This window comes from Apteryx rowi, unplaced genomic scaffold (assembly GCF_003343035.1).
Source record: "Apteryx rowi isolate R43461 unplaced genomic scaffold, aptRow1 scaffold_29, whole genome shotgun sequence".
NCBI lineage: Eukaryota > Metazoa > Chordata > Aves > Apterygiformes > Apterygidae > Apteryx > Apteryx rowi.
In genome coordinates, this window is record NW_020449307.1 from 3414271 (window position 1) to 3438033 (window position 23763).

Consider the following 23763-nt stretch of genomic DNA (forward strand, 5'->3'; position numbering starts at 1 on the left):
TACAAAAAATGGTAATACTRGAAAGAGCATTTGTTAAGGAAAATGTAAATGCATTATTCTTAATTTTTTCCCCAAATATTAAAGGAAAAAGGATCAAAACTTAATTTAAGAACATTCTCTGGCTCAATTTTCTCACTGTTTCTCTGAGTTGTCCAGCCTTTCATACTGGCTTCAGCAGAAGTTAATGGCAAGAAGTGAGCAGGAAAAACAGAGTTCTGAATACAGCAGTCTACAAAGGAGCTGAAACATCCTGGAAAACAGATTCCACAAAAAGCAAAAAAGCTTTCACTTAAGGCAATTCAAATAGAAGCAGGAAGGGACTAATTAGGAAGGGGCAACTTCATTATTCAGATATCTCTTGAAGATATCTGTCAGGATCCTGTATAAATGCAAGGCTTTAATGCTGGCTGGGCTCTGGAAATGTTGAAAACTGCTTTTTAAAGATACACAGCAGTATCCCTACTGTTTGCAACACTCATGTTCTGCATGTAGCTAGCTCAGGCACTTGCACGATATTACCTTTTGAACTTTGTCTTTCTTCCTGCTTTCTTTCGGATCGTTTCATCCCCTCATATCTTCTTTCAAAATTAGAGTAAAAGCTCCTCAAAGACAGAACTAAACCCATGTAAAGATATGTTACTGCACTTAATGAAACGGGCTTCAGTGCAGATTATCTGGCTACAGTACCTGAGGTCCAAGCCATAGGCATTGATTATTGCTGATATTCTCTTATTATTACTGCCAATATTTTATGTAAAACAATATCCTCTAACAGAAAGAGTTAAAAAGGAAGGTTTTTATATAGCAATATTTCCTCATCTTACCTCAAAAGTATTTTTGGTCATGCCTGAGAGTCCATAATATGATGTACCAGTTGCAATAGCACATACACAGAGTTCTCCGATTTCATCTGTTTTACAGAGCTGAGGAATTCCATCTGGCTTCACTGAACACATTATGGCTAGAGGAAGAGCAAAGAACTTTAAAAAATATTATAAAACTAACTACAGGGTAATATAAATGCTGCGGGAAAGACACTACAGGGGAGGTGACATAAATAAATTATATGTGGATGCTAATGTCTAACAAACAGTTTTTCAAAAGTTAAGGTGTTCAACTTTAACAAACTAATATTTACACAAAGAATGAAAAGATTTTTATGTAAACCCAGTCTTTACACTGAAAACAAAATCTAATTTGCCTTGCTTTCTAAATTATCAGTTGACTGGTAATATCTCTGCAAAGTGTGATTGCCTTCTCAGTTCTGCATACTGAAGACCAGATTTGCTCCAGTCGGTGCACTATGAAATATTCTAGATGAGCTCTTGATCATAATTATACTGCCGGGGAGAGACAGGCAGCCAGGAAATTCACCTCTCCCTAAGCAACACCATGTGAAAGATTAAGATATTCTAGCAGACTAGTACTGCTGTTTTGCTAAGAATTTCTCAGAGCTCAGACTCTCTCTCAATGGTTTTACAGTACTGTGGAGATAGCAGGAGCTAAAGCAGAGGGATTGGAAAGCGCTGGTTTGAGGAGGAAGCAGCTTTACGTATCAGCCACGTGAATAAGAATCAGGTATGCTGTTTTAGCTACAATCCCTCTACTAGAAGTCCAGCATGAGCATAGACTTTGCAATTGAAAGACAATATGGTGAACAGAGGAGACCAGAAACAACCCAAAATGTCTTTTAAGTACAAGTGTAAAGAATCTTGAATGATCTTTCACTCTCTCTGAGGATAAAAAGGAGAGTCTCCTCTTCTTATCAGAGTTTGTAGTAAGAAGCACACGATGGAACACCTATAATAGTATTTTATATGATAACTATTAGACAACAACTAATCTTATCTTCCTTTATTTTAAGTTGTTCAACTGAAATTTTGTAAGATGCATATTTAGGCTTTATTCATTTGGTGCATAAGAGACATTCAGTTAYGAAAAACTACAGTACTATCTTTTCCAGTCTCTATAACATTTTACTTAAAATCTAGCTCACATGAAAAATCTTATCTTCATCTTTAGAAGCACAGGCTTCATCCTGAATTTATCAACACGAACAGTTCAGTCATACCTCCTCCTTCTGATAACCAGATCTTAGCACAAGATTTTGGGAAAACATTCTGCAAGCCTTTTGCTAGCAATCTTTTACAATATGAATCTCAGCTGGGTCAGACACATGTACTATTTATATCCCCCAGACATAGGACTCCAACTTCYTTATTTTCTGTATCAGTATGTCATAGTTAATGAATTGATGCTCTGACACAGTGCCAGATTGTTCAAAGTGTGCTGCTAATGTGTGTAAAGTGTAAATACAAAGAAGAAATCTTGGGATTTCCAAATCATAAGGTTTTGTTAGGTAATGGTTTTAGACTAAACTTCTTTGAAGCATACCTATTCTAATCCTAAACCATGTTGTCTAATAGCAAAGTACGCCCACCTATGACTTTATACAGTAAATTAATTAAATTAATGAATCCATCCCTAGTGAGGATGAATCCATTCACAGTAAGTTTTAAAGACAGTTGTTCCAATCCTCACCTCCTGGCATCACTAGGCCAACATCCTGCACAGTAAGAACAGAAAGTTTTTCTTCAGAATCCACTCGAATCACTCCGTAAGTGAGACCGTGCATGGACAGAACTCCTCTGCCTGGTGGCTGATTGCTGTCATCTGTTGGCCTGCAAACACGATTTATAAGATGAGTGGACAGTATGCACTATCAGGCAAACGTAAGCATTTCCCTGTTGTTACTGAACCACTATTGCACTTTACCATCTTTATTTTAATGCATAAAATTTAAATAAAAATAGATTATTCTAAATTACCCTGTGAAAATTAAAACAAATTACAACTCTTCATTCAGGGCCACAATGTTGTGGACACAGCATCTTTGTAACTCATTGGCTTGCTCAAAATCAGTTCCAACATACTATATGATTCCATAGCACAGCACAAGCTGTCTGCCAACTTGTTGCAGTACAAAACTGCATGCTGTATCAGTGAACACAATTATACACATATAGAGTGTTGCTTGAGCAAACTAATGTTGACCTACGCAAGTTATTAAGCCAGAATAAAATGTCAGATTCTTATACTGCCCTGCACTTGCAAATGCAAAACTGGAGGCTAACATGATGCTGATTTGGTTATGGATAATTCATCCATGGAGAGCAGACAGACTCCAGCTATTTTCAAGATTGATAAAATAGCCAATATTCACTTCAAGATTCTGAATTTTTCATAAATAATCTATTATAAGACAACTATTTTTTCTCTGATAATGTCCTTTTACATGACATTTCTCCTCTATTGTGCTTGAAATTCTAGATGGACCTTAGCCAATCATGCTCATGTAAGACTGTCAGTGATTGGTACTATAAATTTCAACTAATAGGTTTTATGAGGCATATTTCTCAAGCGACATTGTCAACAAAGAAGGATGTGGGCATTCTTGAAAATGCATTAGAACATAACAAACAGAGCTAGTAAACAAGCAGCTGTGATAAATAACATTCCCATCATATAAAAGGAACTTTCAACCACATTATTGATCAACTTTCTCTCACCCTTGTTCCCCAAAACATACATTTTATTGTTCAAGACCTCTTAAACATGAAAGCAGAATGCCAGTCTCTAACATGCACGCACAGCTTCTCACAACCTTCTTAAGAGGAGAGGCCACCTAGACTTTCACATGCATATTATAGAGTTATTTATCACATCCAAAGACTGTTAAAAAAGAGAGCAGGAGCAGATCTGAAAGGCACTGGCCGTATGTACAGCAGTAGGGGTGGGAGGGAGAGAAGCTGGAAGCACGAGGCCTGTTAGGACCGTGTCAGATGACTAGCTGATGGAGTTAAACTTGGTGCAGCCCATGTTTAGGTAACAGCTTTGTCGAGGCTGGCAAGAGGTGCAGTGCACTAGAAGCAGGTTTGCAGAAYGAAGTTGGTGCTGAGGACCCTGAGTCCACACAACAGGCATTTCAGAGCTGTTATTTCAGAATATTTCTGGTATTCTGGTAGTCTGAGCTAGATCCTTGAGTCACCAGTTCAATGTGCTTGAGTGTCCTCTTGCAAGCAGCTAGTTAGCTTACACCAAAAGGGAACAAGGGAACACAGAGGACCAGGATTCAGGAGTGGGGAGCTAAGTGGTCTGACAGTGTAGATACACCCTTCTTAGACGGTATCTTGTCAAGAATAATCCTGGAATATATCTTATTTTGTCCTATCTATGACAACCACGTGAGAACATTCCCAAAATAAGTATCTCTGCCAAGCAGAAGGAGGGAAATCACTTGGAAAGAAGATGCGATACAAACAGCCCCATTCTAATATATTTATAATTTATTTTAAAGTTAGTATTTTTTATTTTATTTACACATTCAATATTTCTAAGAGGGACTGGAAATTCTTTAAGAATGCCTACTAGTCCAAGGAAGATAAATCTTGTGATTAAGATGGGAGCAACAAGACAACACCTACTTCATATGCTAAGTGAATGCAGGTAACCCACCAGCCAAACCTACCCCTCAGTTTCCTCAGCTGTGAAATGGGGACAACATGTATTTATCAAAGCTTATTTGTTCATATTGAATAGCTGTAGAGTATTTTGAGAACAGATAACACTACCATTTGGAGAGGCAATCAATTTTACCATTATTTTCTGTCATGAGTTTAAATGGCAACAGTTCTGTATTTAAACTTTGGAACTCCCTTAAGCGTGTGGGTTCAGAGTTACATGCAGTAAATCAAAGGGAAAAAACACAAATAACTCAACCATTATTTGCATGAGATATTCCTTTAAATATTAGGCTTTATGCTTCAGTTCTAAGGCTAAAGTACCTATTACTCTTCTTCTAAATTACAAAGGTATTTCAACAGAGCACTGGTTTTGTTACTCTGCCTTGTAGGAAGAGCAGTAAAAATACACCATAAATTTTGAAAGAGTTGGAGCATTAACAGGGAGCTTTCTGGATCTGTGATCTGTAGGGAGTCATTTTAATGCATACTTCAGCTGTAACTCTTTGGAATTTGTATGATAATGACTTTACTGTCAGTGGAGATGGCTTGAATAAAATAAAAAATACTAAAGCTTCCAAGTTCTGCTGGTATTATCCTACCATTATACAGACTTTACAAAAAGATATGTATTCGGTAATGTTCACGGTAGTAAGAACAGCTTTGCAATTACATAGTGAGGCAATGAAGATAAAAATGCTTTTTTTTTGAATCGTCAACTATTTTACGTGTTAATAATTTTTTTATGTAAGCTCTCAATGCTAGTTAATTTGAAAATGGATCTCTAGTGCTTCAGATGGATATAAGCACAGAATTTAAGTCTGGAAAGGGCAAGCCAGCCACCACACATTGAGATGCAGCGGACCGAGTTCTCCTGCTTCTGAGCCTGCRATCTGGGGCAGATTATCTAGGGCTAACAGAGGAAATGAAAACTCTCCTGCTAATCAGTGTTCAGCATGAGCAACGTACTCTGCATTTACAAGCAACAGCTAATTCCAGGGTAGGAGGGAGAGCAAGGATGGCATAGCCTACACCAGGGAAACGCAACCCAAGGGAAGAGCAACGTCTATGAGACAAGGCTGAGATCAGGTTTGAGGCTGGCAGAGCTGACCGAAGTGCTCCCTGAGACAGCTCAGTTTACAGAAAGAAGACTAACCTGGACAGGATGAGGCACTGATGGATAATTTTCAGACTTTTAAAGTTAATAATGAAGTGGCTGAAAGACAGCCACATTCTTGGCTTGTGTCTTTCTTCCTGTGATGTTTCGTTGGAAAGTTAATTGAAAATCTAGTTAAATTTCACTTGACATTATATTTTAAACTTTGTAGCAGGAAGTGTTTTATTAATACTATTGCAGTGCTTTACAGTTTTATACTGCACGTTTTAACATGTGAGAAAATTATCAATGGCTGTAGGAATCTGAACTTAAAAACAAAGCACCTACTAATCAAGGGATAGCTTTTGCACAGTTTTGCTAAAACAGACAACAGTTATGTCATTTACTGTGTGTCACAACGCTCAGGACAGGTGACTGCTTCATATTGACATTCATGCACATAAGGCTTACTGGTTTTACTAGAATTTATCAATTTCCTTTGTAGGCACAAATCCCACAGACTTAAAGGAAATTTCCAGATGACAACTAGAGTCTATGAATGGTTAAGAAGCAACAGTTAGCCCAAAACAACCTGCAGAATGTCAGAATTCTCTTTAAACACACTAGTTTAAAGCATGAATTTCCTCTACAGCAATTCCATTTAACTTCCCACATTTTAATTAATTTTATGCTTATGGTGGCATTTTTTCCATGTCTCTTTACAGAATGAGCTTTTGCACTTCAATCTGTTTCATTTAAAATTAGATAATATTACAGAAATGGGAGCTTTGTTATAAAGTACTCTGAAGCTAAATTATTATTCTCCAAATTTGTCTTGTATGTCTTCTTTGGACACAAACATAATGAAAACTAAAAGTGTCATTCAGAAGCTAAGTATGCAGATTCAATCTTGAATAAATTTTTCATTTCTTTTCAAATTACCATAGATATTCTACAATGTGTTTAACTCAGCTCTTGTAACACAGTACCTTCGAATAGCCACAGTGAGAGCTTCCGGTGAGCTAGCACAGGGACAAATGACCTCCTGTCTGAGACCTTTACTTTGGAAGACATTGAGAAATGCATCACAGGAAGAAATAGACCCTGGGGTAAGGAAAAAAAAATCAGAGGAGAAAAACAATCTGATTTCTGAAGTGATGCTACTCAAACTACAAACATACTTAATGCATATATAGGCTTTTCAGGACAACAAGTTTAGAAAAGACCTATGCGATACTGAGAAAGAAATCATATCTGTTACAACTATATATATAATATACACACACACAYATATATTTTATATATGTATATTATATATATAGTTGTGTAAACACACAGTGAATAAAGATTCATTTTTGAGCATAAAGTCCTTTCACTATGCTTACGTAGAAAAGCCATTGCTGATAGATTTACAATATGAATTTCATTACAGTTTTTTTCTGAGTTGAGGCAAATTAAAGACTCAATTTAGAAACTCAAAGCAAGCTACTATAAAAAAGCAGGATGTCTATACCTCAGTATCTTAAATAACATAGAGAAAGAGTTCATACTACTAACTGTCATGAAGTGATCCAGATGCAGTTCTCTACAGTAGTATAACTATTCCCCCAAAATTTTCAGTTACATCYACATCTGAGTGCCATCATTCAGAAGCGAATGTTCTGATCCTTTCTATAGCTCAAAGTTATTTACTTCAGTCTTTACATATGGCTGTCATGTTAAACAAAACTGGATTTACTGCAACTTACGTTATGTGGAATATCAAGTTTGCTTCAGGATTAGCTAAAGAAAAATATATTTTAAAAAATCCAAAATTAATTACTGTTTCCATAAATATTGTGTAGTTTGCAGTAGACAAACCTTACACTTTGTTAAACATTTTAGCTAAGATGACTGCAGATTGAAATTTTAAATGCAAGACAGAAAACACATGTCCTATTCTCTGTTGGACTGCAGAAGCATCACTTACACGGGTTTGCGCCATCAGCCACTATTAGCATACGCAGTGAGGAAAGGTTGATGTCTCTCTGATCTCGATGTGCCACCAATGCCCAGTGCATGTCTCTGGATTTTACACAAGCAACTTTTGCTATAATAAGAATGGAAACATTAATAGTACACCATATAGAAGTTATTTTAGTTACAACTTCAGGTGTTTCAGGAACTTGTCCTCTTGATTTTGACTTCAAAACATACCTTTRTATATTCTTGTCCCTTACCTTTGTATTGACAGACTTTCTGTATCCATGACAGTGGATTCACTTTCATTAAGGAATATGGAATACTTATAACATGCATCATGTTCATCACGCTCTGAAATCAAATMAAATAAATGGCTTTTATTCAATAATCACAGAAATTATTTATTTGTGCTATGGGCAGAGGCATCTATGCTAGTTGCTCTATGCTTGCTTTATTGTCAATGGTGGCATTTCTTTTCCTATCAAGCTATCTGCATTAAGATGAAATGAACCCACCATTTTATAATGCTGTAATGAAGGATTAAGGATTTAGACTGATCAGAACATAACTTTTAAGCAGTAGTGAAAAAAAATTTAAAGGATTTTCTTCCTATTTATACTCTCAGCTATTTACATAGCAAAATTATAAAAATTATACAAAAGTATGCATAGTTTTTGAGTCACCAATGCCCATGTTTGCTGCATAGGTTAATATTATCCCCATGTCTGATAGATTCCAGTTCATATGAATACTTTTTATTCACAATGAAAAGTTACAGCAACATATGTGTCTGAAGAAACCCATCTTTGCAAAGACTGAAAAACTATTAACAGTAGTGGGAAAAAATGACTTAAAAGAGAGTAGACAGAGAAAGCATAGTCACAGATTAAGCAGGGAGCAATTTATTTTAACAGAAAATAAATGAAGGGATTTTTTTGGTGTCCTGCTCCAGGATAGGTTAATTCCAGTACATTTCCTAACAAGGTTATGAAAAGTTGTAGGAAGTTAGGAAAAGAAAGTGAGTGATGCCAATGGCAGCAAACAAACAGATCTCCTCATTTGAAGCAGTCAGTTCCTTTAGCAATTTCTCATGTATTACAACTGAACAAACATCCTGTAAATGAGCTGCTGCCTTGCTTTGGTTACCACTTAAAATCATTTTCTGAGGGTAACCAATCTCTACTCATGACAGCAGGTTAAACAACATTGTTTTTGGAAAACAGGTTTAAGAAACCATGTTCCTGACAAAGGTAAATATTCCACTGGATTAGTCATCTAAACTTTTGCAGGATGGTGACCACAAAAGATACTTCCCTTTTCAGTCTGGCACAGGTGCTTGTACAGCAAAAGTAGTCACATGCAACAAATGAAGTTCAGACCAACACTATCAGCAAAGGAAGCCATAGGAAAGCTCTGTCWGATGTTTACTTCCAACAGCAGTGATAGAGCTGGATTTATAATATATTTATGGGCATAATGCCTAATAGGCTGTTCCTGCCCCAGAATTTTTACTACTGCCCTTTGATATTAGGAGCAGCATAACACTGCATGAGAAATGTGTCCTGGCTCCCTGGGAATCACAGCATGTAGGGCCTGTCCAAGCTGGGAGTCCCAAACAGTGACCCTTCAAAACTTGACTTCTATTCTTAAAATGATCAGTGACTAGCATTCTGTAAGACATCAACTGCAGCAGCACCTTTGGAAGCAATCTTTAGAAATACGTAAATTGGCTCCCATGTCAATCGGAGAAGACAATCAAACAGCAAGTAGACAATTTATGCAACTTAAAGCATAAGAAATGTTTCAGTGTAACAGAAGCACCTGCTGACCAGAAGTCTTATAGGTGGAGACCCTCGCCTGTGGCAATATAGCTATGCCATTGGATCATGTTCTCACAGAAGCAAGTACTAATGCTTTTGATTTGTTTATTGTATAAAGGCTGATCTCAAAAATATACATCAATAAGATCAGAATGACATGGTAAGAATAGGGCCAGAGTACTTGACATGAAGCATTAAAACACTCTGGCGTCTTTACTGTGCTCACTGTGGGTAACTGCAATAGCAGAGAACCATGGGCTGTAAGTCAGGTATTTTTTGCTTTCAAAGCAGAAAAATTTATGTTAGAAGAAACCTTAGGATATCCCAGTTTGTGATGGTAATAAGCATATTAGGTTAGTTTCTTTTCAAATATTCACACAAAATAATAAAGAAAACCATGCTTACCGTAAGAATCCCATGCCATAAACCAACATCCTTCTTGAAATCTAATACATTCACAATTGTTTCAGCTGTGCAATAAAAGCAAAACACAGTTTAGTTTTTAGAGCATGGCATTGACTCAAGGCAAACCCACTCAAAGGAAGGAAATAGAGTAAGCTTCAGTATAACATGACTGATGACCTCAAAGCTCAACTTTCAGAGTAAGTCTCCACTGTAGGATTTGTCTTGGCTAGGACATTATTTGTCTTCTCTTTGGTACTTTTCATAAAGATATTTTAAATGTGTGTGCATTTTCTAAAAGCAGCGRAAAAAAAATCAATTTTTTACATCTAGAAGCCTTTAACACAGATCTATGTGAAACATAAGACAGGAGCATGGCGAGGAACAAACCGCAATTCACGCTTGATTTTAGCAATGAAACAGGGAAGCGTCTTGCATACCTTCTGTGTATCCACATGCCTGTGTCAGAGCTTGGCAGTGCGTCAGCAGTGCAATCCTTGTCACAGTCACCCCAAGCACACTTCCATCTTTACATGTTTTGTACTGAAAAGAAATAAGTAGGGAAGAGTCAATGTATGTTTAAAGTGTTTCCTGTGTAGGTGAATGATGGACACATTTAATGACTCTATTTTAAGAAGGCAGCAGTATTGTTCAGTTTGGGAGGCTTTTTTTTTTAAACACAYTACTTTCAGATTGGATGTCTTTTTGACTGAAGCTTCCCAGGCTTGGTGTCAGAAATCTCTCATCTGTTTGAATATAGGTATGGTGAAAAATAATTACAAGAATTCTAATCACATTAATGACTAATGGATTGGCTAGATTTAGCAGAGAAGGACCTAGTTCAGTCTGCTCAATGTGCACTTGATAGATTTTATAGGCAAACTAATAAACCTGAACTTCTCCCTTCTGTKTCATATATGGCATGGGATAAGAACTGCCGGCAGGGTCATTGCTGGTGCTGCTATAATAATCTACACAGGAATATTTATGCAATCTGAAAAACACAAGAGCTGCTTTGACTGCAAGAATATGAAAAAGTCACGAGAAAGCAGCAGAAGAAAAACAGGTGGGAGAATCATCATTGATGATCATGGTAATTTTTGCAACTTTATGCAAGAGTTTGAAAACTGTTAGTGGCAATTAAAGTAAATTAAACATTTATCTTTCGTCATGATGAAGATAATCAGCAAGACTGAAAAGCAGGCATTTCTGCTTTTTTAACTCAGTGTTCTGACAGTGCAAAGATAGGAAATGTCTTTGCTCCATTCACTTGAACTTATTACCTTTGAATAATCATTTAAATTCAATACTAACATCACTGAATTTAAGACATTTGAGTCTAAGCAGAAGTGGTAGGAAAAATAATAAAGAGAAAAATAAGATTAACAGGATTGCTTGTTTTCCCTTCCTGATGCTAGTCTTCCAGGAGGGAGCGTGACCCACAAAGCAACTGGTGACCGGCAACTTTGCAACAAGAAGTTCCTTCCCTTTCAAAGGGCCTGAAGGTTGTCACGTGAGAACTGAAGTTCCTCTCTGAAACTTGCTGCCTATCTTTCTCACGGCTAGTTTGCAAGCCCGCAATGTGAACAAGACGTAAATTGGTCAAATTTAAAATAATATTGTTACAGCCTGTTAGATGACATAAAAACACTAATGTTAGAAACCCCAAAATGCAATTTAACATTTCATTAACTTCTCTGAAATCAATATACAGTATAATTTATTAGAAAATATTGCTTGTTAACAGGCTAAAACAGGATGTTCTCTGCTTCTCTGACCAGGAATGAGTAATTATGTTTATCTAATCCAGAAGTGCCATATGCAATGATTCAAAGAGAAGATGCATCTTCATTAACTCACCTCAATGTAAGCTGTGTCATTGTTTGCATCCTTGATATGTGGGAACCAGTCACGAGGAGGCTTAGAGAGATGTTTTGACTCTGTGACAAACCACAGCAGCTTTGGCCAGCCTGAGGAACGGTTGCAAAGAAAAGTCAGCTTTTGTTGAACTTCTGCTGGATAAGATAAGATAAAATTCTTCTCTGCCAAAGTTTTTTTTTGTCCCAAATGCCTGTGTATCACCATTACCTAAACATTGCTTCTTTAAATCCTCATCATAGCATGGGAAAAAAAGACTTTACAGAACTGCTTTCTTAACGTTGCTACCAAGGACCGAGGCCTTCTCAGATAATCCCTGAAGAAATGGCTGGGCAGTTTAAGTTGTTATTGTCCAAAATTGTTTATTACTGCTCTCCTATTACCGATTTCCCATCAGAGGTTACCAATCCCACCACTAAGCTCCAGGCCTGAATCACACGAATGCTTCTCACCAACTCCAGTGCAAAGTCGGGTGGCTTAATTCAGCTTGTTACTACAGGTGACTCCAGCAGCCAGCTGAGCTGGCAGTGAGGCAGACGAGGAGCCTTGGCATGCCTCTGCAGCTGGAAAGTGGGGACAGGAATCTCTGATAGTGAGCCAGGAAAGAAAAGCTGGGCAGCAGCCTCCCAGCGGCCAGGGCTGCTTCTGCAGCAAGTGGTTCATCAGGGTCCTTGCCCCAGCTAAGCTCAGTCTCATGTCTAACCTCACCCACTGAAAGCAAACAAATGCAACGAGTATTGCTGTAATGAGTTGCACATGGAATGCCTGTGCCCATGATGACCAAGGGTTAGCTTACCTTTAAACTGTGGTATCTCCCCTGTGGGGCTTTTAGGCAGTCCTTTATGGCATGCGTCACTAGTCAAGGCCACAGTAACTCCACAGCTCCCAAGCAAAAAACCTATTTGTTGGCTTCCTGCGTCCTAATAGGTCATAAAATAAAAGCAATACATAAAATTGATTAGAAGTGGCTCCAGGCTGAAAATGTTTTTGTCCTTTGGCACCATATCTTTGAAGGAAAACAGYCTCTTTCCTTTGAGCATCTTAACTTATTAGCAAAACTGATTTGTACATCAACAAAGAAATTCCATAACCTATATATTTTCTGGTCTGTAATAGCATAAATCATAAAGAGAACTGAAGAAATCAGATGGCTTCCTCTCTCTCATCTCCTCAGAAATGATGACTAGGAAACAATTTGAATTATAGATGCTTCAGGCTGGAGAAAGCACGCACCTTTGAAATGGCCTCCTTCTGGTTATGATGGACACACAGTGGTCACAGTATTGCTACTCGTAGCTGTTGACATATTTCAGGAGCACTATAGATAGCCAAGTGCCCATTAAAGAAAGCACATTATGTTTTACTTTCAACAAGGGGATAGAGGCAGTGAGGCTAAAATGCCATTTAATGATTTTCAAGTCTAGGCCACAGTTGTTCTTTAAGAGATGGTCTGCTTCCACAGCATTATGTCTGCTTTACATACATTGTCTTGTCATGATTCTTTCACGAACTTTACATCTATCCATTAGGCTCTTCAACAGAGCAAAGCTCTAGATACAAATATGCACAGAAGTATTAACCCTTTCCTTGCAGAATGACTCTTCAGAAAATAGCCGACAGAGTCTTAAAGATCCAGTCTAAATTAAAATATCTTTCAAATCAACCAGAAAGCACACTCAACCATGAAAGTAACCAAAAGTAGAGAACAGTTGTGTTAATCTATTAATTTATTCAATGCAGAACTGTATAATGGAAAGAATGCCCCAAAGCATATCTGACTAATTTTTAACACAAATTTTTATAGTCAAGAAAAGAAATGTAAAATAGGGAAGCGAAGAAATCAGACAAAAAATAAAAGCCTGCTTGTTTTCCGTACTTCCGCAAAAAATGTATATAGCACCAATTATGAGAACTAGGATAGCTGAGTAAATAGTAGGGGGCAATAAACTGATCCGTCAAAAATGCGTCATGTAACTCTTTCAATCCAGAATTACTGCATTTGCTTTTGTTTACTATTATCAGAATGAATTAAAGCCAGGAAAAAATTACACAGTCCTTTTTCAAGAAAGCTTGCTAACATTAACCTTGCTCATTGTCATTTCCAATAAAAATCCAAAACAACAGAGCATAATAGCGCATCCAGGAACAGCATTTTGAGGAACATGCTGTTGACCCCGCAACGTTAACCCCATGCCAGTAATCATGGGGGCTTCCAAGACAAAAGAGCTTTGTCAAACAAAGAAAAGTAACGACATTGCTGTCCTTGCTGACTCTGGTGTTAGTTGGTCCATATCTATGTTGTCAAACCCCCGGACACATGCATACCCTGACTGGATCCTGGCTCTGCAGCGGGCYGAGACCTGGCCATGCTCATGGTGCCTCCCCACAGGAGGGAAGTGTGGGGGCCCRGGCAGCGAGGCAGCGGTGCCTCTCCCTGGCAGCTCCCTCACTACGAACGGCCACAGAGGACGGGAGCGCTCCGGGGAGTCCATCGCTCCTCGGCAATGCACAGCCTCTGAGACCGGATGCTCTGCTACATGTAAGGGAGGCCACCAACTTCTTAAATCATCAAACCAATATTGCCATTACCCCAAATTTCCTCCCCAAATTTAATCTCAAAAATGGTTAGTGATGTATGTGTCTGTATGCATTTATACCTACCACTTAAAAAGAAAATTGCATATAGATCTCATAATCAAATGCAGGAACTGCATCACACTCTCAATTTTAAATTAAAATTAAAAGTTTGCTGTAAGTGTATACTCTATAAAAGACTGCTAAGAAATTGTTTTGCCACTGTACCAGGAAAATGCAGATTCTCAGGCAATGAAGTCCCAAGTAATTTAGGACTTTACAAGCAGAAACTATCCTAATAAATTCCTGTTAGAAACCTAATACAAACCAGTAGAGAGTGCAGAGCTGAGAACATCAGCACATCCCAGCCTGGGGGGAATTCATCAGTCAGGAAGCGCTCTGTCAAGCTCTTCTCATAACAAAACAAAACAACAGGAAGGAAAACTGATATTAACAATTTGGGCTTTCTAGATTACACAAGGAAGAAYGATTATGCTTCCACTTAATGCCATATCAGTTGGTTTAGAGCATGTACGCTTAAAAATTATTCATTCATTTACAGTATTGCACACACAAGCAGAGAGAATCATGTATAGTCTACTTAATACAATCTATCTGCACATCAGATATTCTAGTAACATGCTCCTTTTTACATCATGACAACCCCATTTCGAATAGCATTAAAAACTTCAGACCATTCTTTTCTGTACACTTATTTCTTTCATTTGAAAGGATAAAATGGTTAAACAATTACGTGCTGCAACACTACTACAAAAGATTAGAAAAATTGCACCAAGCATAGACAAATTGCCATGTCTTTTACAGACTTTCAAATCCTATTTCATGCCTTTGATGCCCACACTAAATTCTGCTTTGAAAGAGAAAAGCAAACCAAGATGCTGAAGAGTGATAGGACACTGCTCACAACAGCCACAGGAGTTTCAGTTGAGGATCTCACCATATGAAAGAGAACATTTAACTCAATTTCTGAAGCTTTCTGGTGGTCTAGATGCATTGGTCTAGATGTGGTGGTCTACTAGTCTATCTCTGCCCTTCATTCTTACTCCCAATCTCAGCCTCAGCCCCTCCTGATGGTTATCACCACTTCCTACCCGCTTCTGCTGGCCTCATCCTGACTTAGACCCCAAAAGTGCTGCAAGGAACAGCAAGATGAAGAAGGGGCCAATGTATCTCCCCCCAWTCAGGTGACACATTGATACTTGCTGCCCCACAGCAGCAGTTGGTTGCAGACACCCAAACGGTGTTGAGGACAGAGCTGACAGCCAGGATGTGGAAGGTCGGAAAGCGGCTCCAGCTGAGAGTGTTACGGCAGCCAGCCAACACACTGCATCTCACCGCCAGCACACTAGTACGTAACCATGCGATAGCCTTTTGCTGGTCCTCGTACCTCAGAGTGACAGCCCCAGAGCAGGGGGTGCCTTAGGTAAAACTTGCCACTTTGCACAATGAYGTTTGAGTGGAAAATATATTCGTTTGTGTGCAACAGTTGAAACTTCCAGATGGGCCAGAAAAAAGACCAYTGAGTTTAAAAGCATTGATTCTTTCACATTTTGGCAACTAGGTATCGATATTCCTTCTGAGTAATTTAAAATGAGTGTTTGCAAGATTGAAAACTGCTTTGTGACTAAAGCAGAAAACAAATAATCTGCTGATGAAAAAAAAATCAACTCCTCCCCCAAATATAAAAGCAYTCTCCTGTGCAAACCAGTTTCCACAACCACTTCATCTTGCTGAATCTGGGGCTGGAAGAAACAGCAGGTTCGAGTAGGGACCAAGCGCACCGAGGAGCCCTGGCTGCACAGACGGGGAGAGCCTTGCCTGTGAGGCACGCTGATCAGCGCCTCCACCATTTACAGTTTGAAATGTCACGTAATGCAGGTCGAAGCTAAGTAATAGTATCGTAGCACGAGGTTTGAGACCAAATGCTGACTTTGGAACTAGCATTTTACATCCTTTGAAGGCACAGCACTTGCTGAGGTACGATAAATGAGGTTTGCGCACACCTAGAGAGATCAATCTTTCAGATGAAGCAGGCCGGAAATCCTCTCTGCTGTAGGTAGCCATTCAAGGTTCTCTAAAGACTTTTATTAAAGGTTCCCTAAAGGTTTTCACCAGTACCTGGAGGCAAATTGTCTTCTTCCTGCTGCAGAGAGTGATAATTCATTGTCAGGATAAAAAAAATCCCATGTGTGACTGCATTTCAACACTCTGTTAACGGCATTTTTATAATGCTTTGTGTGAGTATCTATGTGAAGGAAAACAATTAGGTTGCTTTCTCCGCGAGTGAGAGTGCACGTCCTTATCTAATAAGGAAGGAAGGAAGAGGCAGCCTGTGCAAAGGCTGGGCTGATAAAGGTTACTCCTGTCCATTCTCGAATCCCAGGCTGATTTAAAAACGAGAATTATGTGACAACACGCTGCAAACTGAACTAATCTCGGCTTCTTTTACAACACTGATTTGAGTCCCATTTGTCCTTAAGAAAAATTTGCTGGTAGAGACAAATAGGCCAACCATCAGATATAAAGCTCAGCACTTTTGAATCGAAAGTGAAAAGGAATCGAGGAAACCCTCAATTTTTAAACCCCAAATATCAAAGACCTTAATAAAAATTAAACATGAAGCAGATGCAATTTTCATAACCAGCTTTAAGAGGAGGGAGTCAGCTGTCTCATCAGAGATACCTTTGGCAGTAATTTGCACTGAAATCCTATGAGCAGCCTTAATGACCAAAAGTCTTAATGAACGTAAGGCAACAGTTATTTTTGGCAGGGGACACAGGATGAAATGTGGTATGTCCCCTAGGAATCCACCATTTCCTAAATTTGAAAATGTAAAAAGAAAGTGCAGACTCTAACGGATCCGGGAACCACCATGGCCAGCTGAGCAAAGCCCTGCCTGTGTTCAGCGAGAGGTGCAGCCGTGGGCGTGCGGGGCACGGCAGGGCACGCTGCGCTCGCAGCGGCTGCGGCCTCARTGCTCATCAGCACTGAGATTCGCTGGAGAGGCTGGAAGACTGTGCCATCAAAAAGCAAATGGATTTTAAATCCAGTGGAGAAAGAGATAGATTGTCAAAACATATTCAAAACTATGTACATTTATTACACACCTTACTGGAATATTTTGTATTTCTCAATGTATCAGATACAGCACAGTAATAACTAAAACAAAGAAGAAACAAGGCTCATTTCATCTCAGTCACTGAAAATGTCTGAGTAGTAGGAAAGGTGTCAAGGCATATTTCCTAGGGAATTACAATTCTGCCTTCAAATGGAAGAGAGCACTGAGACAATTTCACTGTCTGGAAAAAAAAGATCTCTCTCTGGCTACTGTTAAAGCTTTAATAAACTAACTTCTCAGGATTTAATAAAAAGAGTTCCTGCAAAACAGTTTTTACCCTTGAAAAGTATGAAGAATCCATTCTTTTTTTAAAAAAGAAATGTCCTAGAATGTATATCTCAGAACTTCCTCTGATAACACACACACACGTTCTTCCAAAGGTACGGTTAGAGCTAACATCTGCAAGAAAGTAGAAGTGCTTCCAGGAAGCACACAGAGCAGTAAATCTTCCGAGCTAGGAAAAAGTGTTTTTGATGGAGAAAACAGATTTTTTTATATGCTTTCATGTCACACCATGCTGCAAATCTTTATCACCTTTATCATAAAGATCTATCTGGGATCCCTCTGTATTATATCCACAGCGTGTGATTGAGCATGACTATGAATGTGCTGTGAGGACAAAAATGTTATTTTTAAGATTAAAATCTCCTGCCTGTATCAGAGCAGAATAACTGTATTCAGGGTGCTCATGAAAGGGAAAAAAACATAATAACCTGCATAATATGAAGAAAAAGAAATCAAAAACAAATTTTTAAATCTTTTCATAAGGCAAACAGTAAATCACTATGTGAACTAGAACTTGAAATGTCAAAAATCCCATATCATCTACCTGCCAGGCTTTGACGGCAATTCTACAATATATAGTTTGCAATTTGCATCATACCATTACATGATTAATAGAAACTGACAGTTCTGAAGAAAGAGATGCTGTACAGAACATACTAAGAAGTGACTATAACTTATTTACTAATGTTTGGAAACCATAAATAAGATATTTGGAGAGAGGGACACCATTGTGAAAGAACATAATCCATAATCCAAGGGATGAGGATTAGTTACGAAAAAATTTTGGGAGTGCTCATGATATAGGCATTTCTGTGGTATTAATGCAGAGAAGGAAAATGAGATAAAATGTGCTGTTTATTCTATTGTTGCAGTAACTGTGGAACCCCTGACTGCTGCTTCTCAAATAAAGTGTTACTTTTGATGTACTTCAAAGAAAATTGTGCTTTCAGTTTCCTAATTTAGATCTTGACTTCTCAAGTCTAAAGAGCCAAACACATCCATGCCTACATGAAAGGAAATTCCCAGGTTTTTGCTAATCACCAGTAATATTCTGGGAATAAAGCAAAACTGAAGAATGCTGAATGGTTGCTAAGAATTCAGACAACCCACCCCATAGAGCTGCTTGCCAGACAGGTCTGCTGAAGTACTCTGAGAAAGTGCAACTAATTCCAGGTATTCGGTCAATACAAAGATGGAATATAGAAGGAAAGAGCAAGAAGAGATGGACCTTCACCCAATAATGAACCTAAAAAAGCCTCTATCAAAATCTAAAAATATTACAGTCATGATATGAAGAATATGGAATGTGCAAAATCCATGGGCTGGTAAAACAGCAGCCTTTACTTCAGTATGTATATAGACGTCTGCCCTGTAATACGTAAGTCAAAAGGCTATCTGGCTGCAAACACCACTGTTCAATTTTAAACTACCTGGCAGAAACAATTAGCACAGAGCTGTGAAAAACTCTTCGTTATGGAAATATAAAACAGAATTAAAGCTGTCTAATTAACATAAATTTTTAGCATTAAAAATGTGCTCATAATGTAACTCCCTGAAATAGTTCATCTCGTATCAGCTTATTATTCTGTAAGTCTATATTAGCCTATAATATAATTGTTGGTCTATTTGTTGGTTCACAACTCTGTCTTCCAAAAATCAGACCAAAAAATGTATGTTGCCAGAATTTACTGAAGCATGCAGAAAAGAGAACAAATAATGGGAAAGCATAAAAGAACAGCCTAGGCCTTTGTATGATGACACAAATGACATCTTCCCACGGATGTCAGAAGCAATCTGCTACCATTTGACCAAGCAGAGGTTTTCCTTCTGGGACTACTCACAGAACTTGATTTTCATCTCATTGCTTCCACTCCAGTTCCTCCTCCATATAAACAAGTGCAGAAATATTTCCAATAGTATATGCTCTGAGATTGTGCAGCTTTATTTATAGATCATAGCTCATGTTGCTTTTTAATTATACTACTGATGTCTCCATTATTGTTTTATCAATTTCATATTTAAATATTATAAAATGATTTTGGCAATAGTTAAACAGTCTAAGTCTACAGTTATGTGTACATATAAATATATACACAAATACATGCATGTATGAGTGTGTATTTATATATGTAATAGATATATATATACATACCCATATATAAAAAAATGAAAAGGTTCAGCCAAATTAAGGTCAAATATTAATTTGATATAGGTTTTTTGCTTGGACAGCTGGGCTTTATGGTTTATAACATAGAGGTGGTATCAGATGTTCTAAAATAAATGCAATTTTCACTTATGTCTTTGCTTTAAAATGCCATTAAACCTTGAAAAGTAAGTAATAGGGAAAGACAGATTTTTTATGCCTAGAAGTTATGTTGCTTCTCTTTCATAGACTGAAAGCAGACATATCCATGCGTCTTCTGTATGTTCTTACAAAAGTCAACTTGCCTTATTTTGTTGATGCACTTAAAATCTCTATTTTGTGTAGAAATAATACAGTACGTTATGCAATTACATCAAACTATCTTACAGTACTGCACTCACATGTGAAAGCATGATGACAGTTCAATGCAAATGCACTATGCTTCTACTAAAATCATTATCTTCATTCTACAGTCATGTCCACCACTCAGTACTCTCAAATACAACATTTTACATAGCAAAGCCTTATTCCCCAAAGCAAGTAAACTAGATGACCTCCTACTCCATCTCCCAGCCTGGTCCTTCTACTTCACTTGCTGAGCCCCAACCTTTCCTCCAGTCTTAGCCAGTTAAACTGACTCACTTTCCCTGCATTCCCAGTGTCCCTCCTGCCGCTCTGCTACTCTCACATCTGCCTGGCTGGATCAGTGTCTTTTTTTTTTTGTCAGATATATTTACTTTCTTCCATTTCTCCTTTACTTCTTCATCAGTTCAGCAACTCCCTCCACCTACTACACTTTTTTCTCCCTGACAACTTTTGGTTTCACCCATGGCAAGAGCCCACCATAGCCATTGGCAGGGGCATATGCAGACATAATGGAGAAATGATGAGACTAACTCAGTCCAGCAAGCATTAAGAGATGAGAAAGGTTCAAGCTTGTTCGGTTAAGAAGGAATCTTCAGGCATTTTTAGCTGCTAAATTCCTATGAGAGTATGTGCAAACTGCAAAGGCTTTATGGGGGCTTAGAAACTTGGCTGTGCTTTCATGCCTTTTCATTTGAATGGCAGCGTCCCTATCTATGAGGCAAAGATTTGAGCTTTTGCTCCAGTGTGCTGTGGCACCCAAGCATTTCAAAGGAAAGTCCTTGAAAATTCTTTAATGTGAGCAAAGCAATACATTCCCCAGGCATTTTCTTGGAAATATGTGATGGCTTCAGCCAACATTTTCCGAAAGAGTTTGTTTGAAAGAAGAAAGCTGGTTTCGATTAAAGAACTTACCTTGTCTGGACAGTTCCAGCCCAAACAATTAAAAGTAAGGCAATATTAGTGCTAGCTAATAAAAAAAAGGATTTGGGAGGTTTTGGAGAACGTCAGAACAGGCATTGCTGCCAGTCGTGTTACAGTTAAAGGGATATGACAAAAAGGACCTGAAATGAATAAATATGTTTTGCTATATTTCTAGCCTTAAAGATATACATCCACAGAAAAAATGCATGTTCAGCAGCATCAGTGTAAATTCCCAGCTCTGGCCTCCCACCCTTGTTGCCCCAAGCATTCTTGCAGGCTGAAACTGCTGTACCTGCCTGCTAATACCTTCCTAGGAAACACAGTCAAACCTCTGAACCAACRCTGCTTGTAAAATGCTTTTGACGAGCAACAGTCAGTTTTGGCTCTGAATTAGGTTCTGTGGCAAGAATACCCAAACTTATTTTGCTCAACCACCACCCTTGGCAGAAATGACAGTGGTGACAGAAGCTCCAGCATACATATGCAGGAGAAGGCACTTCCATAACTGCTTTGAAGTAGCCTACGCAGCAGCAGTGGTGTTATAACACAGCTTAGGTTGCAGGGACAGGTGGAAAATCTAGCAGTGGCTGCCAGTGATTCCTTGTCAGTGGCCAACATCAGACTGCTTTGAGAGGCTACAAAGATAATCGATCTAAGGCTGGCAGAGCTGATACCTTGCAAAATTTTCCTTTCCTTTTCCAGACAGACCTGCATTTGCTGAAACTGGAAGCACAGCTTGAGATTTTCCATCACAAAAAAAGAAGTAACTATATATAACTCACCACACAGTACTATCTTTGTATCCTCATATCTAGAACTACTTAGCCACAAAAATGTACTCAAGAGTTATGTTCAGCTCTGATCTATTCTGACATAAGTTTTTAAGTGAAGTATAGAGGAAAAATTTAGTTCCCTACCTTTCTTGTAAGTGGCACTTCAATAGGGACAGGGACAACTTCCGCAAGCAGGCAGCCATAAAATGCTACCATAAAAGCAGCAGGATCATTGTTAGGAAATACGAGAGTTACCTGAAACAGAGAGAGATATGTTAAAGATTTTCTGCAGTGCGTGTTTAATTACAGGTTTCAGCTAACAATAATTGGAGTTTCCACCTTTCCTTTTGGAGAGAGATTATTACAGAAACATTTCTATGATAAGTACTCAAATACCTAATGACAGACGGATGAGGAATCAGGAGGAATTTATTCTGATAGATGTTCCTTTTGTGAACATTTTCACTCAGGAAATTTTCATTGTAGTTAAATATTTTCATGCTGCATTGTTTTCTACATTGACAATACCTTTCAGCTGAGTCTCCATTTACTGATTGCTTTGCAGGTGTGAAATATCAAAATAAATGGAATTAATAGAATTTTTACATTCTAATTTAATAATTTCCTTAAAGTTATTGAAAACAAAGTGGATCTGTGACCAAATCCATTTTGTCAGTCATTCACACATTATTTTTTGTCTCCCTATGCTTTGTCTCATAGGAGAATTTTATTTTAGGATTGGACTGTTGTCAAAGTGTAGAAGTTTCTGTGTATTTAGTGTTCACAAACAGTTGATATCTGGAACAGCAAAGGTCACATCCAGAGCTGGCAATTATAGTAGGCTGGATTTGTTAAACTTCACCACTTTAGGGCTACGGCTGGCAGCTTAGACAGACAGAAGAACTCCAAGAGAAGACAAAACATCATAGCAAATCACCTGAATGTTCACTAGGTGCCCTTCTTCCTCCCCAGATAGGCTGAAATGTCCAGCTTACACCTATGGACACTGCAAGCAATGTCTTTAGATCACCCAGCGGCAAAGGAGAAGGAGAGCACTGTTGAACTGAGAATTGGGGCACTGGAGTCCACACCTCTTCTTGCAAGGGCAGGGAATACTAATGCAGTCAATTTTTAGTTAATGAYTTCAACGGCTAGATCCTGTCTACAATTTTATTTTGGTTCAGTCAGAAGCATTTTCTCAACTCATGTCTTCAACAGCTGTAATACAGCTGGTGACTCTGTCTTACACGGCTGACTGAAGTGGCATGAAAAAGGCACTGTGAACAGCTTCTAGCTTAATTCTTTTGGGTCTGCATGCAGGATCAGAGTTTATTATTACAGCATCCTAAAATTTGCTAAATCTACGAGTCTTGAGTTTTGACTGATTTGACATCTGTAACAGTTGTGTGCTTCCATCTCTCAAAGTAAAAATATCCGTGTTTTCATATATGCTCCAAGGTTCAGTTATTGTAGGTGAAAAGTGTTTTCAGTGTTTTCATATAGTTTCAAACATCGTAGCTTCCCACAAGTTAAAGTAGCTTGCTTTCTTCAAACTAGAAAATCCCCCAAACAATTGTGTCAAGGGGATCAGAATATCTTTATTTTTAAGCTGAAGACTGTAACTTTGGAGAAGTCTAGAGAAAACTCATAGAAAACACATTCCTACTTTATTTGTAAGTTGGCACACGAACCTATAGAACTGCTTGAGCTGTCTGTATACGTTCTCTACACACATATCATCAACAGGCTCAAGGGTGATGGAAAGAAAGGGATTTTACTAGGTGCACTGAGGGCATGGCAGAGTTTCCTGAACCCAGCAAACATCTGTAAGATATGCTGCAAGATCCCCAAAGATACCTTGAGGACTGTTGGTGTTTGTTGGTT

At 38.3% G+C, this 23763-nt stretch overlaps 1 protein-coding gene across 1 annotated transcript in view; it reads right to left on the bottom strand.

The window, feature by feature from the left end:
* Positions 1 to 23763, bottom strand: part of DIP2C (disco interacting protein 2 homolog C) — a 328359-nt gene that overhangs the window by 71207 nt on the left and 233389 nt on the right. The window contains exons 11-20 of the mRNA XM_026069254.1: positions 22024 to 22134; positions 12475 to 12598; positions 11661 to 11770; positions 10241 to 10343; positions 9804 to 9868; positions 7836 to 7929; positions 7586 to 7705; positions 6606 to 6720; positions 2542 to 2681; positions 825 to 961 (exon numbers count right to left, since the gene is read on the bottom strand). Coding sequence (XP_025925039.1) covers positions 825 to 961; positions 2542 to 2681; positions 6606 to 6720; positions 7586 to 7705; positions 7836 to 7929; positions 9804 to 9868; positions 10241 to 10343; positions 11661 to 11770; positions 12475 to 12598; positions 22024 to 22134 — 1119 coding nt within the window. The remainder of the gene's footprint in view (positions 1 to 824; positions 962 to 2541; positions 2682 to 6605; positions 6721 to 7585; positions 7706 to 7835; positions 7930 to 9803; positions 9869 to 10240; positions 10344 to 11660; positions 11771 to 12474; positions 12599 to 22023; positions 22135 to 23763) is intronic.